Source organism: Camarhynchus parvulus, chromosome 27 (assembly GCF_901933205.1).
Source record: "Camarhynchus parvulus chromosome 27, STF_HiC, whole genome shotgun sequence".
NCBI classification, from domain to species: domain Eukaryota; kingdom Metazoa; phylum Chordata; class Aves; order Passeriformes; family Thraupidae; genus Camarhynchus; species Camarhynchus parvulus.
Window position 1 is genome coordinate 2945993 of NC_044597.1, and position 15351 is coordinate 2961343.

Below are 15351 nucleotides of genomic sequence, written 5' to 3' on the forward strand. Positions count from 1 at the left end.
TCTGTGGGAGTTCCGCTCGCTTTTGGTTTCGGTTCCAGTTCGGAGCTGGGGCTCCCGGGGGATCCCCGAGCCGGGCGGCTTGGCTCGGCTCGGCTCGGCTCGGCTCGGCTCTGTTTTCCCCAGCTCGGCCAGCGTGGCTCCCCCTTGCTGTTCCTTCCCCGTGCCCCGCCCGCCGGTCTCAGCGCCGCCTCCAGTTTCGTTTCCCGACGGCTGCGGCGGCTCCGGGACACGGAGCTGCGGGGAACGGAGCTGCGGGGAACGGAGCTGCGGGGAATGGAGCTGCGGGGGTACCAGCGGGAGGCGGCGGCCCCGGCCCTGCGCGGCCGCAACAGCATCGTCTGGCTGCCCACGGGGGCCGGGAAAACCCGCGTGGCCGTGCACGTGTGCCGGCGGCACCTGGAGAGCCGGAGGGGCGGCAAGGTGGCCGTGCTTGTCAACAAGGTGCTGCCCTGCCCCGGGACCGCGGCAGCCACCGGCGCCGGTCCTGGCCGGTGCTGAGTGTGGTCCTGTGCGTGCAGGTGCACCTGGTGGACCAGCACACCGAGAAGGAGTTCCACGTGCTGCAGGACACCTTCAAGGTGACGTCCATCAGTGGGGACACCAGCCACAAAACCTTCTTCGCCGACCTGGTGAAGAAGAGCGACGTTGTCATCTGCACAGCGCAGATCCTGCAGAACGCCCTGGTGAGCACGGAGGAGGACATGCACGTGGAGCTGACAGGTGGGCACCAGGCTACAAATACTGCTGGCCCCACAGCCGTGGCTGAGCCCCAAACATCTCACCCTGCTCCCCTCCCTGGCCCGGAGCAGATTTCTCACTGCTGGTGATAGATGAGTGCCACCACACGCACAAGGACACCGTCTACAACAAGATCATGCTGAGATACCTCCAGCGCAAGCTCGGTGGGGAGCAGGACCTGCCACAGGTCCTGGGGCTGACGGCATCTCCTGGCACTGGTGGGGCAACATCCTATGAGGGGGCCGTAGAGCACATCCTGCAGGTGCGTCCTGTGCCCCTGTGCTGTTTCAGCACGGCTTCCCCTGGGGTTCAGCAGGGTGCTCCTTGGCAAGGGGGCTGATGCCCAGGTGTGTGGGTGCTGGGCAGCTTGGAGGAGTCACCCCAAACTCACCAGGTGAGCAGCACGTGCTGCATTGTCCTGGGCAGCTGGGCTCAGGGTGGAAGCAGGGTCTTTCCTTCTCAGATCTGCGCCAACCTGGACACTGAGAAGATCACATCGGTGCAGGACGAGTTGCAGCACCTGCAGAGCCACGTCCCCCAACCCAAGAAGCAGTATGACCTATGCCAGGAGAGATCACAGGTGAGGGATGACTGCTCAGAGCCAGGGGGCTGCTCACTGGGTGGAAGATGAGACGCCCCCAAGCCCTGCTGTGTGAGGCACCTTCATCTGCTTTGCTCAGTGTGAAAAATCAGTTGACCCAGAGCTTTGGTGCTGGGGGATCCCACAACTGTCTGGGTCATGCAAGCAGCCACAATTCCCGTGTTCTGAGCCCCTCTCTGCTCCCAGGACCCCTTTGGTGAACAGCTGAAGAAGGTGATGCTGCAGATCCAGCAGTTCATGGAGAAGCTGGATTTCCCACAGGACTTTGGCACGCAGATTTACGAGCAGCGCATTGTGAAGCTGGAGAAGAGAGGTGGGGCTGTGCCAGGGAGGGTGTGGCAGGGCTGAGCCATGGCGACAGGCTGTGACTGCCGTGTCCCCTGCCCTGGCAGCTGCAGAGATGTTTTGTCGCAAGACGCGGGTGTGCGCCCTGCACCTGCGCAAGTACAACGACGCTCTGCTCATCAACGACACCGTGAGGATGGTGGACGCCTTCCAGTGCCTCCAGCAGTTCTACAGCTCTGAGAGGGATAAGAAGGACCCCACTGAACAGTTCCTCACCACCACGTTTGAGGGTAACAGGGGGGCCTGGAGGGGGGTGACGCTGGCTGCGTTTGGGGTGTCCCTGACACTCCTCTCACCTGTGCAGAGAACAGGGTGAGACTGCAGGAGCTTGCTGGGGATCACTGCTATGAGAACCCCAGGCTGGCCAAGCTGGAGGGGATCCTGCGTGAGCACTTTCAGCCCCTGGGCACTTCTCGTGGCATTGTCTTCACCAAGACAAGGCAGAGTGCCCACAGCCTGCTGAGCTGGCTGCAGAGCACGGCCACGCTCCATGGGCAGCACATCAGGGCCGCCGTCCTCACCGGCGCCGGCTACAGCAACCAGACCAGGCACATGACACAGGTGAGTGCAGGGTGGGCAGCAGCTGCACCGACCCCACTTTGCACATTTTGGGGGTCTCAGAGCCCTACACAGCTGCTGAGGCATCACCCCCCTGTCTACCCAGAATGAGCAGCAGGATGTGATCAAGCAGTTCCGTCAGGGAGCCCTCAACCTGCTCTTCTCCACCAGCGTGGCCGAGGAGGGCCTGGACATCCCCGAGTGCAACGTCGTGGTCCGCTATGGGCTGATGACCAACGAGATTGCCATGATGCAGGTGCTGCCCAGGCTCCCTCTGGCCCTGCCAGGATCCCCCAAAGCTGCAGGGGTGGGACATGGGGGCTCTTGCATTCCCTGCAGGCAGCTCCTTGGGGATGAGCCCATCTCCTTGGCAAGGTGCAGGGGAGGGTGGAGGTGGCTCCATCCTCACAGGGTAGCTCAGAAGGGTTGGCTGTGTCCTTTATCTATTGACTGCAACATTTGGACCTTGCCCTGCAGGCCCGGGGCCGTGCCCGTGCTGAGAACAGCGTCTACTCTGTCCTTGCCAAAGCCAACACCAAAGAGGTGACCCGAGAGCTGCTCAATGAGGACCTGGTGGAGCTGATGAAGAGGGCGATTCAGGCAGTGCAAGCCATGCCTGAGCAGGAGTACGTCCAAAAGGTGGGTGCTGGGTGCTGCCATGGGCACTGGCAGGGAAACACCAGATCCTGGGATGGGGTTGTGTGAGGGGCCTGGCCAGCGTGTGCCCATCCTGCCCTGCCCTCCTGCTCTGTGCTGATGATGCCTCCCTTGGTATCCATGGATTCTGCCATCTGTCCTGTGCTGAACCCTGTCCCCCCCAGATCCGGGAGCTGCAGAGGGTGGCTGTGGACAGCTGGCTGCTGAAGGAGGCCAGGATCAGCGAGCGGAGGCAGCTGCACCAGGCGTCTGCTGTTCGCCTGTACTGCATCAACTGCAGCAGGGCCGTGTGCCGCGGCAGCGACATCCGCACCGTGGAGGGCATGCACCACGTCAATGTCAACCCCAAATTCGGGTAGGGGGCTCATGGGCAGGCAGAGGGGTAAGGGGATTTATTGGAATAATTACCAATACAGCCATCGAGACGTGCCTGTGCTTGTGTGGCCCTTGGTGCTGAACCAAATAGCGGCACTGTGATGTTTCACCCCACAGACACTTTTGGCTGGCTGCTGTGTGGTGTTTCACCCCACAGACACTTTTGGCTGGCTGGGTGTGTGGTGTTTCACCCCACAGACACTTTTGGCTGGCTGGGTGTGTGGTGTTTCACCCCACAGACACTTTTGGCTGGCTGGGTGTGTGGTGTTTCACCCCAATCTTGGTGGCCCCTTCCTTCCAGGTCATATTACAGAGTTTCCTCTGGGAAAATACAGTTCCAGAGGACTTTCAAGGACTGGGAGCCCGGCTGCCGCATTTCCTGCAAAGACTGCAGCCAGGTGAGCACCACAATTCCCCTGTCGCTGCAGCCCAGGCACAGCTGGAGGGGCAGGAAGGGCTGTGCCTTGTGAGCTGTGCCATGTATGTGCTGTGGGACACGGACACAGGCTGTCTCCAAAGCTGGGACATGCCCTGGGAGCAAGGAACTGTCCCCTCCCTGTGGCCCTGCAGCCTGGGGACGCTGTGTGTGCCTTGTGTGACTGTCCCCTCCCTGCCTACACAGGACTGGGGGATGGAGATGCTGTACCGCCAGGTGAAGCTGCCTGTCCTCTGCATCAAAAACTTCGTGGTGGAGACGCCGGCAGAGAAGAGGAGGTACAAGAAGTGGGGGGCTGTGACATTCCCCATCGAGGCCTTTGACTACGTGGAGTACTGCTCTGGCACCTACAGCCTGTCCTTGTAGCACGGGCTCTGTTCAGAAGAGGACCATTCACAGGGTACTTTCAAGGTGCTACATGAAAAGGGGAGGCTTCCTCAACCCTTGGACAGAGAGCCATGGCTCACTTCTCTCTTCCTTGCTGGTCTGAGCCCCAGCAGCCTGTCCCAAGCTGGATCTCATGGCTGCTGAAGGAGCTTTGCTGCACCCGTGTAGAGACGCTGGGATTGAAAGCCACCCAAACCTTGCTCCCCATGCTGCTGCCTTCTCCTCCACAACCCTGCCAGGAGAACCATCATTTCTGTGGTCCAGGACACTGATTTATGAACTTGATGGCTCCCCATTAAAACACACATGCTAGACTGAAGGGGAAGGGTGGCTGCATCACTCGTGGCAAGAGCTGGGTGGGTACAGGAGGCTTTGAGGGGGGGAAATTGCCCCAGGGCCAGAACCTGCTGTACCCTGTGCTGGCAGAACAGGGGTCTCCAGGGGACAGTGGGGTCTGTGAGGCTGCCCCAGCCCTACCCCAGCCACGGACAGTGCCCTGAGCGACCCATCTCACCCACCCACCCAAACCCGGCCCTTCCCGAGGTGCAGAACGAGCCTGAACCCCTCTGGGGCAGCCCCAGGGGTCCCGGGGGGCTCCGGGTGTCCCCTCGGTCTCACCTGGGAGTGCCCTGGGGAGTGTCCGAGCTGCAGGGGAGCCGCGGGGCTGCGGCAGGAAACGGGACCGGGATCGGGTGCAGGAATGGGCCGGCTTTGGGGCGGGGGATTGGTACTGGGGGATTCGGTACCAGGGCATTCGGGACTGAGGGATTTGGGACCGAGGGATTCATCTGGTACCGAGGGATTCATCTGGTACCAGGGGATTTGGTACCGGGAGATTTGGTACCAGGGGATTCGGGACCGAGGGATTCGGGACCGAGGGATTCATCTGGTACCGAGGGATTCATTTGGTACCGGGGGATTCGGTACCAGGGGATTCGGGACTGAGGGATTCATTCGGTACCGGGGCTTTCGGTATCAGGGGGATTCATTCGGTACCAAGGGATTAATTTGGTACCGGGAGATTCATTTGGTACTGAGGGATTCAGTACCGAGGGCTTCAGTACCAAGGGATTCATTCGGTACTGGGGGATTTGGTACCTGGGGATTAGGTACTGGGGGATTCATTTGGTACCGGGGATTTGGTACCTAGGGATTCATTCAGTACCGGGGGATTCATTCGGTACCGAGGGATTAATTTAGCATTGAGGCATTCGGTACCGGGGGATTCATTCGGTACCAGGGGATTCATTCTGTACCGAGGCATTTGGTACCGAGGGATTCATTGGGTACCAAGGGACTAATTCGGTACCTGGGGATTCATTCGGTACCAAGGGACTAATTCGGTACCTGGGGATTCTTTCGGTACCGAGGGATTAATTCGGTACCTGGGGATTCATTCGGTGCCGAGGGATTAATTCGGTACCTGGGGATTCTTTCGGTACCGAGGGACTAATTCGGTACCTGGGGATTCTTTCGGTACCGAGGTGCGCAGCCCCGGACCGGCCGTGCTGCCCCACCGCGGCCGCTAGAGGGAGCCCCGCACCGGGGATGCCCGGGGAACCGGGAAACGATCCGAGGGATGCCCGGGGAAGCGGGAGATGTTCGGGGAACCGGGAAACGATCCGAGGGATGCCCGGGGAAGCGGGAGATGTTCGGGGAACCGGGAAACGATCCGGGGGGACAGGGAGATGTTCGGGGAACCGGCGGAAGCTCGGGGGGACTGGAGGACGCCCGGGGAACCAGGAAATATTGGGGGAACCGGGAAGCGATCCGGGGGAACCAGGGAATGTTCGGGGATCCGGGAAACGATCTGGGGGGACCAAAGGATGCCCGGGGAACCGGGGGATGTTCGGGGAGCTGGGAAACAGCCCGGGGGATGCTCAGGGAACCGGGGGTTGCTCAGGGAACGGGGAAACGATGCGGGGGATGCGCGGGGAACTGGGGGTTGATCCGGCGGGCCCGGGGGATGCCCCGGCCAGTACAGGGGGCTGCACCCGCGGCTCCACGCGTATCCCTTCCCCGCGGGACCCTGCCACAGGTGCTGGTGCTGGCCCGGGGACCGCCCTGCGGATGCTCGGCAGGTCAGGGGGAGCTGCAGGAGGACAAGGACGCGAGCAGGGCACCAGAGGCTCCCGCGGTGCCAGGCACACATAGCCCGCTCCCAGGTGGACATGGCCCCGGGGAAAGCGAGCTCCTGTGCATCAGAAACTGGGTAATGAGGCCGTTTGAGTTATTTGTAGCTCCTTGTGGGCTGGGATGGCCTGTCCTCCCAGCTCCCTAGGCAGGATCCCTCCCGCAGGGACCCCAGAGCGTTTTGCTCAGCTCAAATTGCCCTGATTTGTGCTTGGAGAATTCAGGTTGTGAGTTAGCCCAGTGGGTGCCCACAGCACTGGGTGGTACAACCTCTCACCAGCCCTGTCAGATCTGTCTGTCCTTTTGGGACAGCCCCAAACCAGAATTTCTGACACAAAACTTGCCCCTTTTTGAGGGGGTGCAGCTGATGTTATGGAATATGGGACCAGGACAGCGCTGTGAGTCTCTGTGGGTTTTGGAGGTGGGTTTGTATCCATCCTCTGCTTATTCTTCCCTCTGCATCCCTGCTTTAACATCAGCTGCATCTGATTTCTCCTTCCCAGGGGCTCGGTCACCTTGGGCCTGGCAGCAGGGAGCAGCTGAGCTGCAGTGATCGCTGCTGTGACCTTGCTCTGTGTCCTTCAGGGCTGCCATCCTCCTGAGCCAGCATCCTCCTGAGCCAGCATCCTTCAGGACCGGCATCCTTCAGAGTCCGTGGCCCAATCCCCAGGCTGGGAGAAGTCTGTGGCTCGAAGCACCTTTGCTTATCTCAGCTCCACTGATGTCCCAGCCATCTCTGTAAGCAGAGCTGGGCACCACCAGCCCCGCAGCAAACAGCTGCTGCAGCACATTCTGCTGGCACAAGCACGCTGAAGGGCTTTGCCCCTTGCCCACGGGCTGCCAGGGTGGGCACAGCCCCAGCAGCTCCTGTGGCCCTGGCTGTGCTCACAGGGCAACGCAGCAATTTCTTTTTCACAGCTCATTCCGTCTGTCAGCAGTGCTCTGTCAGAAAGCTCTGATTCCCCTCTCAAGGCAGCAGCTGGAAAACCTCTGGCTCCTCCACCTGGCAGTGCCTCGGGTCAGCCCTTTCCCCAGGGTGGATTTTAGTGGGATTTAGTGCTCAGCCTGTTATCAGGAAGGAGCCTGAGATGTGACTTGATTCCAGCATGCAAGCGTCTTCCTGGGGAGAAAACTGCTGGGTAATAAAGGGCTCTTTAACTTGGCACACAGAGAGGAATGATGAGAACTGAGGCTGATAGATAAAGTCAGGCAAATTGAAATTTGAAATCCAGGGGCAGGTCTGCAGCAAGGAGGGCACAGAGCAGCTGAAGCAGGACGCCAGGCACACCTTTATCAAAGAGATAAATAAAGGTGGGGATCCTGCCCTGCGGGTGGCTCCATCCTGCCTCGTGTTCCTGGCCCAGGCAGCAGCAGGATGAGCAGCAGGAGTCTGGTGGCATCCTGAGGACTGAATTTTGCTTCCCAGGCACATCTGAAAATCTGGCTGCTGCACAATATCTCCTCCAGAGCCTGGGAGCACATCAGACCCTGAGATGGCCTTTCCTGGGACAGCTGGAGCTTCCCTCTCTGTACCAGGGGAAATTCCAGTCTTCAGAAATGTGGCATTTCTGGGGTGCCCAGATGGAGGAGGAATTGATAATCTGACTCCATGTTCTTAGAAGGCTGTTATGTTATGTTATGTTATGTTATGTTATGTTATGTTATGTTATGTTATGTTATATTATGTTATATTATGTCATATTATATTATATTATGTTATATTATATTATGTTATATTATATTATATTATGTTATATTATATTATATTATATTATATTACATTACATTACATTATATTATATTACATTACATTACATTATATTATATTACATTACATTACATTATATTATATTATATTATTATGCTATACTAAACTATACTAAAGAATAGAGAAAAGATACAGACAGAAGGTTACAAAGAATGATAATGAAAACCCCTGACTCATTCCAGAGTCCAGACATAGCCTGAGAGTGATTGGTCATTAAGTTAAAACAATTCACATGAAACCAATCAAACAACCACCTGTTGGAGCAACAATCTCCAAACCACATTCCAAAGCAGCAAAACACAGGAGAAGCAAATGAGATAATATTGTTTTCATTTTCCCCGAGGCTTCTCAGCTTCCCAGGAGAAGAAATGCTGGTGAAGGGATTTTTCAGAAAAATGTCTCTGCATGGGGCCCGTGAAGCGTGCAGAGGTGTCCCTGTCCTGCTGCGGCAGGAGTTAATCCTGCCTGTTGGCATGGCAGGATGCTGCTGGATTAAACAAGGGGATTAGCATCAAACAATTTCCCTCGCGCCCCGAGCGGGAGGCAGGAAGTAGAATCAGTGCAGGTTTATTCTGCTTGGGTTCAAACAGCTCCCTGGCATGTGGTGTGTGGTGCCAGCCCAGCCAGTGGCACAGCCAGGCACGTGCCAGGCAGGAGCACCGGGATGGGGATGGCGGCACCAGGGGCTGCCCATGCCAGGGGAATCTGGGAGGTTCCTCTGCTGCTTGGCACTCTGGTACCCACTGAATCCCGTGCCCAGTGCGGATCCCACCAGCCCAGCCATGAGGTGCCAGTGCAAAGGGGCAATCCCAGCTTGGGGAAATGTCGGAACTCAGTGCATCCCTCTGGGTGTCCAGAGTTGCCAAGGACCCTGCCGGGGGGCTCAGAGACCCTGGCACGCAGCCCAAAACACCTGGGGATTTGATTTTGACCCCTGGAGCAAGCTGCCAACTTTGTATGAGGACCTGAAAGTCACAGAGGTTTGAATGGTGTAATAATAAAATGATCACAGGGTGAAAATGTCAATTTTAGGATTTTTGGTATGGGGGTTATGAGGACAAGATGGAGGAACTTGGGCATGTCCAGTCTTTCTACTTCTTCTTCTTGTTCTCCATTTTCTGCAGTGATGTTGGCACTTTGGGATTGGTTTAGAGTAGAAGTGCACTGTCTAACATAGGTGATAGGTGTTGGGAATTAAGTGTAAATATGTTATACGTAGTTTGTAGTATAAAAGGACAACACCAGGTCAGAGTGAGCAGACCTCGGCTGGGCAGAAAGAAAATTTTATAGATAAGAATTGATAAATAACCTCAAGACCGAAAAGTGAAGAGTCCAGACTCGTTCTTCAGCCGCGCAGGCCAAAGCAGAGACATCCTGCACATCTCGGGGCAGCAATTAACACCAGCAACCCGAGAGGGAAAGGGCTGCAGCCCTTCCCTGGGTGTGCCCAGGAGGGTACAAAGCCAGGACTGGGGAGACTCCAGCCCCCCACAGTCACTGAGCCCCCTGGTGCTGTTCTGCTCCTGCCAGCCTGGGCTCAGCTGTGGATGGCAGAGCATGGAACAGCCTCACAGATGTAAAAGCAAATCTGTTTTCCCAACAGCTCCTGGGTTCCCCAGCCAGGGAATGGTGATGCTGCTCTGATCTGATAGCAGCAGCGCTGCAGGCTGCCAGCTTTCATCCCAAGCTTTGTGCCCACCTGTGATCCCAGGCCCTCCTGTCAGCACCCTGTGCTCTCAGCCACTTAGAAAAAGTAAAACAAACCCCCTAATCCTGGGGTTTTGATGGAACAGGCTCGTGCAGCACTGGCTGGAGCACAACAACCCCTTGCCTGGCAAAGAGGCTTGACTTCTCTTCAGACAAAAGCACTGTGGGAGCAGCTGGACTCGCATCCCTGTGTCCTCACTGGCCCAGATCCTTTGGTCCCTGGAGGTTTCTTGGCTGCTTTCCCCTGAGGAACATTCCCAGGGCAGCCAAGTCCCTGGTCAGCTGAGAACAAGACCATCACACATGCCCACCTTGTTTTTCTAGGAAAGGGCTAAAAATACCATCCTAGGGCTGTGTGGAAAGGCCTGGGCAGATCCTCAGCTCCTGGGAATCAAATGATTTACAGCCCATAGCCCGTGTGTGACCCCTGCAGGGGCAGGGACAGTCCCTGGGCCAGGGCACGTCTCTGTGGGGCAGGGGGGCTGCAGATCCCCCCTTCCTCAGCACTGCTTGGGGTGGCCACTCTCCTTCTGGCCATTTTTAGGTGACTGTTTGGGCTGGGCACCGGCAGGATGTGGCAGGGAGGGGACACAGCACGGTGGGGTGAGACCCAGGCACAGTCTGGGGCCTGCAGGGACCCCTGGCACGAGGTGCAATACCCGAAAAATTCCCCAAACAAAATTTCACGCACTAAATCTTAGGGCTGCAATTCTGCTGAGGCTTGGCTTTATAATTGGATCTGTCAGAAACCCGTCACACTTAATGTGCAGCTGCCAGCCTGCCTGCAACTCCTCAGCTCTGCTGGGCAACGGGAAATCTGCTCCTGGGATTTTCCAGCTTCAGGAAAGGTCTAGTTTCTATCTAAATTTCTAACCCTGGGAGGAGGGCAGCCCTAGTTTTGACTCCAGGTGCCTCAATTTCCCTCTGTGCCAGGGGAGGCAGAGGGATGGGGATGATGCTGGTGAGGAGTGGGAGCCCAGTGTGTTCTTCACCTGAGTAATCCAACCCTTCATGCAGTGTTTGATTAAAGGCCACAAAACATATTATCTTTGATTCTTCCACTTTCTTTTTGTTGCCTTCATTTGTCCCTTGGAGATGAGAGAGTTGCTCTGGTGCTTATTAGTCACAAAGCCCCAACCTCGCGCTGCGTTCCTGCTATCTGAGAAATGAATTATTAATGGTGCATTAAACAGAGACTGGAAAGGGGCCCTGGGACACTGATAATCAGGAGCTAATTGAGGAAGAAATGAGATACTGCTCCCATTGCAGAGCAAGGGCTGTGCAGTGCTGTGATACCAAAGGTGACCCTGCTAAAATTCCTGGGCCAACTGCGCCCGGCTCTGCCTGCTCAACCCTCACTGGCGGCTCTTGTGTGCACCTGGCTGGGATCTTCTCCCTGCCTGGGGTGTTCTGGGATGTTCTCCCTGCCTGGGATCTTCTCCCTGCCTGGGATGTTCTGGGATGTTCTCCCTGCCTGGGGTGTTTCCCTGGCTGGGATATTTCCCTTGGCCAATGGAACGTCTCCCTTGGGATGTTCTCCTGGGCTGGGATGTTCTGCCCTGGCCAGGATGTTCTCCCTGACAGGGATGTTCTCCCTGACACGGGTGCTCTGTTTCAGGCATCGCAAAGAAATCAGACAAACGCATTCCTGGCCCTGGAAAGATGCTGCATCCCAGATTTTGGCGGCATGAAGCAGATCCCAGGGCTGGCCAGGAGTGCGGGCACAGGCAGCTCTCTGTGTCCCAGGGCTGATATCCCACCTCAGGATGCCGGATCCTGCCTGGAGCTCATCTGGACTCCCTCACAAGCGACTGGGGCTGAACAATTTCCATCCATTTGATTTGTCCTCCTTTACTGGTTTTCCACACAGCTTTCAGCTGGGGCCTGTCAGATTTCTCCTCCTGCACTCTGGCTACATTAAGGGCTCACCCCAGCCCTGGCACCACCTCAGGGCTCCTGTGGGACATTGCCACAAGGTCCTGAGGGTTGAGAAAGATGAGAGCATGGAGAATTGTCACTGTCATTGTCACTGTCCTCCCTGGCTGTGGGCTGCTGCTCTGAATACATCAGGCTGACACGTGCACAGAGTGTCCCATCACCTCCCCTCTCCAAACCCCAGTAAAGCAAACCCCAGCCTTTAGGACTGTCCTAAACTGTCCCAGGACTGTTCCCCTCCTGGTGGGCTCAGTGCCACCTCCTCCCAACACCCAGGCAAGGCTCCCTGCTCCAGCTCTGCTGAAGCAGCAGCAGCAGCTCACCCAGGCTCCTTGCATAAATATTTATGCACTGATGCAACACTTTTTCTAAATATAAAGCTTTATCTGAAATTTCATTTAAACATTAAGTGTAGATAATTTATTTATAATTAATGTAGACATCAAGCCCCATCTCTGGAATGCCTGTGAGCTTTCATTTATAATTGGGAGGTAAGGCAGGAGCTAGAGGCTGGGCTCTTATCAGTTTCATTTTAATTTTCCTCCTACAGCAAATGAAGCTGGTGCAATTCATCTCTCATTAGGAGGAAGCACAAAACTCCCCTAAAAGAAGAGTTTTATGGGGAACAGGTAATAAACCCATCTTTGTTCCTCTTTGATAATGTCACTGGGGCTCACAGATCCCACCAAAGTGTTGCTCTTCCCTAAAAACAAGCCCATGAAAAATTAAAACCACTTTCCTATATAATAAAATTTACTCCCTGCAATTATGCAGAGGGAGCAGTTATCGGCCTTCTGTAGGTTTTAATTAAAAGTTACAATAGGAAGGAAATAACAATGGCCATAAAATAACAGCAGCCTCTCCCCTGACAGTGAATTATTGGTGCCTCTCCAAGTGATGCCCAGTGCTGGGGTCCCTCCTTCACTCCTGCAGCTCTGGGGAGCTCCTGCACCCACGGGTGCCCAAATGGGGGCTCAGCTCAGCTCTGACCCCTTTGTGCTCTTGTTTCTGCCCCCCAGTTAGAGAATGGGGCTGGGTGCCCATGGGGTGGGGTTAGGGTGAGGGGTGGGGTTAGGGTTAGCTTCAGGGTTAGGGTTAGGCTCAGAGTTAGGGTGAGGGTTAGAGGTTGGGTTAGGGTTAGAGTTAGGGTGAGGGTTATTTTTAGGGTTAGGGTTAGCATTAGGATGAGGGTTAGGTTCAGGTTAAGGGTTAGGGTTAGCATTTGATTTGGGGTTAAAGTGAGGGTTGGGTTTGGGATTAGGGTGAGGGTCAGGGTTAGGTTTGAGGGAGGTTATTTTTAGGGTTAGCATTTGGATTAGGGTAGGTTGGTTAAGTTTAATTAGTGTATTTGGGGGGTTAAAGTGAGGGTTGGGTTTGGGATTAGGGTGAGGGTCAGGGTGAGTGTAAGGGGTAGGCTAAGGGTTATGTTTAGGGTTAGAGGATGGGTTAGGGTTAGAGTTAGAGTTATTTTTCGGGTTAGGATTAGCTTTAGGATTAGGTTTAGCGTCAGGTTGAGGTTTAGGTTCGATTTAACTTTTGATTTCAGGTTAAAGTTAGGGTAAGGGTTAGAGTCAGGATTATGATTAGTTTTAGGGTTAACATTTCCCTGCTGCTATGGCTGTGCATATCCTGGGGTGCAAACCACAGCCCAGCTCTGTCAGGCTCTGGGGTCACAGATCCTCCCCGTTAAATCCCTCAAGGCACGTGGGTACATCCAGCATCCCCAGTTCCTTCCTTGAGAAGCATCTTGTGGCAGAGTGGGGCTGTGGGAGCTGCGTGTGCCTGGCCCAGATATTTTACTGAGCTCACAGAGACCATCAAAGGCAGCTCACACTATAAATAGCAGGTGCCCAGGCTGGTGCAGGGGCTGCTTTGGGAACACAGCTCCTCTGTCACCTGCAAACACCTGCTCACGTGGGAAGTGCTGCAGCACTGGATAAACCTTATTCCATGTTTACAACAGCTCCAGAGTGCAAATCTATGAATTCAGACGAGCCTGAGGTGTTCTCAAAAGCAACCAGGGGTGTTTGTGGGGTCAGTGCCCCTCACCCACACTGGTGTGGGGTTGAAATTCCCTTCTGGCCAGAGCTGGGTCACTGCTAATTGAGTTAATGAGAAACAGGTGAGAGCCAAGAGGTGCAGCTGCACTCCCCCCATGGCAGCTTTGTGCTCTCCCGCACCCTGGAGCTGCTGTGGTGTCACATCCCAGCGCCCCACCAGCCATGTCAGCAGCGTGTCATGGCAGTCAAGGTGAATTGAACCACCTGGAGCCCACCTGGGCTCACTCAGCTCCCCCTGGGCTGCTGCTGCCCGGTGCTGCTGTTCCTTTAACCAGTTACAGCTGTCCAGTGTTCCACTGCTGCTCTGCTCATTGCCTTCCCTGCGTCCTGGCTGTGAAGGTGCTAAACCTCCCCCCGATCTGGCTCTGAAACGTTTATGAAATCTTTATGGCCTTTTGAAAAGATTTTAATTCCCTGACAGCGCTGCTTTCAGTGGGGAAAAAAAAAATAAATTATGACTCAATGAGCAATTACAGCTCAACAGCTGCTGAACGGCCACGGCAGCTGCTGGAGCAGCTTGGCTGAGGAGCCAGAGAGGCTTCCTGGAAAGTGCTGCTGGGCCTGAGCACCCCACACAGACCTTCCTAGGCTGGCTTGGCCCCTGAGCACGGCCCTTCCTCTGCCCACCTGTCTCCCATGGCTCTCTGTAAATATAAACCTGAGTTCTGCCTGTGCTGGCCCTGCCCGGGGACAGCTCTACCTGCGCCTGGAGAGATGGGCACCGCAGCCAGCTGGTGCTGTGGGACCCTCTCGGGGTTTTTGTGGTTGAAACGGCTCCTGAGGTATTAGAAAATCTCTTTTCTCCCAGCCCCACAACCGAAGAAGAAGCCAAGACTCTTCTGTTCTGGTTCTCAAGGTTGTTTATTTTCTCTTATCTATCACATTCTGTCTCTGACTTGCTGAGGTCTGTCTGGCAGGTCAGTTCATGGCACACTGACTGCCCTTGGGGTGGTGTTAACTTTTTATACTAAGAACTACTTGTACTTTATTTACAATAATTTTCCAATACCTATCACCTATGTTAGACAGTCTATCTCCACTCTAAACCAATCCAAAAGTGTCACCATCCCAGCAGAAGATGGAGGCCAAAAAGAAGAAGAAGAAGAAGAAGAAGAAGAAGGACAGGACATGCCCAGATTCCTCCATCTTGTCTCTTGAACCCCCATTCTAAAAACCCCAAAATTCTACTTTTTCACCCTGTAATGAATTAACTATCACTCTACTCAAACTCTTGTGGCTTGTAAATCCTCACACAAAGCTGGTAATTGTTTCCAGGGGTTAAAATGGAAGGCACAAAAGGTGTTTTTGACTCCATGCCAAGGTCTCTGAGCCCCCTGCCAGGGTCTTGAGCCATCCAGGGCAGTCAGATGAATGTCCTGTATGCTAAGAACTGTGTGTACTTTATTTCCAATAATTTTCCAATACCTATCACCTATGTTAGACAGTCTGTCTCTACTCTAAACCAATCCAAAAGTGCCACCATCCCAGCAGAAGATGGAGGACAAGAAGAAGAAGGAAGAGGCCATGCCCAGATTCCTCCATCTTGTCTCTTGAACCCCCATTCTAAAAACCCCAAAATTCTACTTTAAACCCCTTGACAAATTAACTATCACTCTACTGAAACTCTTATGGCTTGTAAATTGTCACACAA

The 15351-nt window shown here is 55.0% G+C and overlaps 1 protein-coding gene across 1 annotated transcript; it reads left to right on the top strand.

Moving 5' to 3' along the window:
- Positions 1–273: 273 nt before the first annotated feature.
- Positions 274–4314, top strand: DHX58 (DExH-box helicase 58). The gene is made up of 12 exons (XM_030966148.1): positions 274–441; positions 519–720; positions 810–1000; positions 1202–1318; positions 1526–1652; positions 1732–1914; positions 1989–2245; positions 2349–2498; positions 2720–2881; positions 3064–3254; positions 3576–3672; positions 3897–4314. Exons 1-12 carry the CDS (start codon positions 274–276, stop codon positions 4074–4076), a joined length of 2025 nt encoding a protein of 674 aa, XP_030822008.1. The 3' UTR covers positions 4077–4314.
- Positions 4315–15351: the final 11037 nt, after the last annotated feature.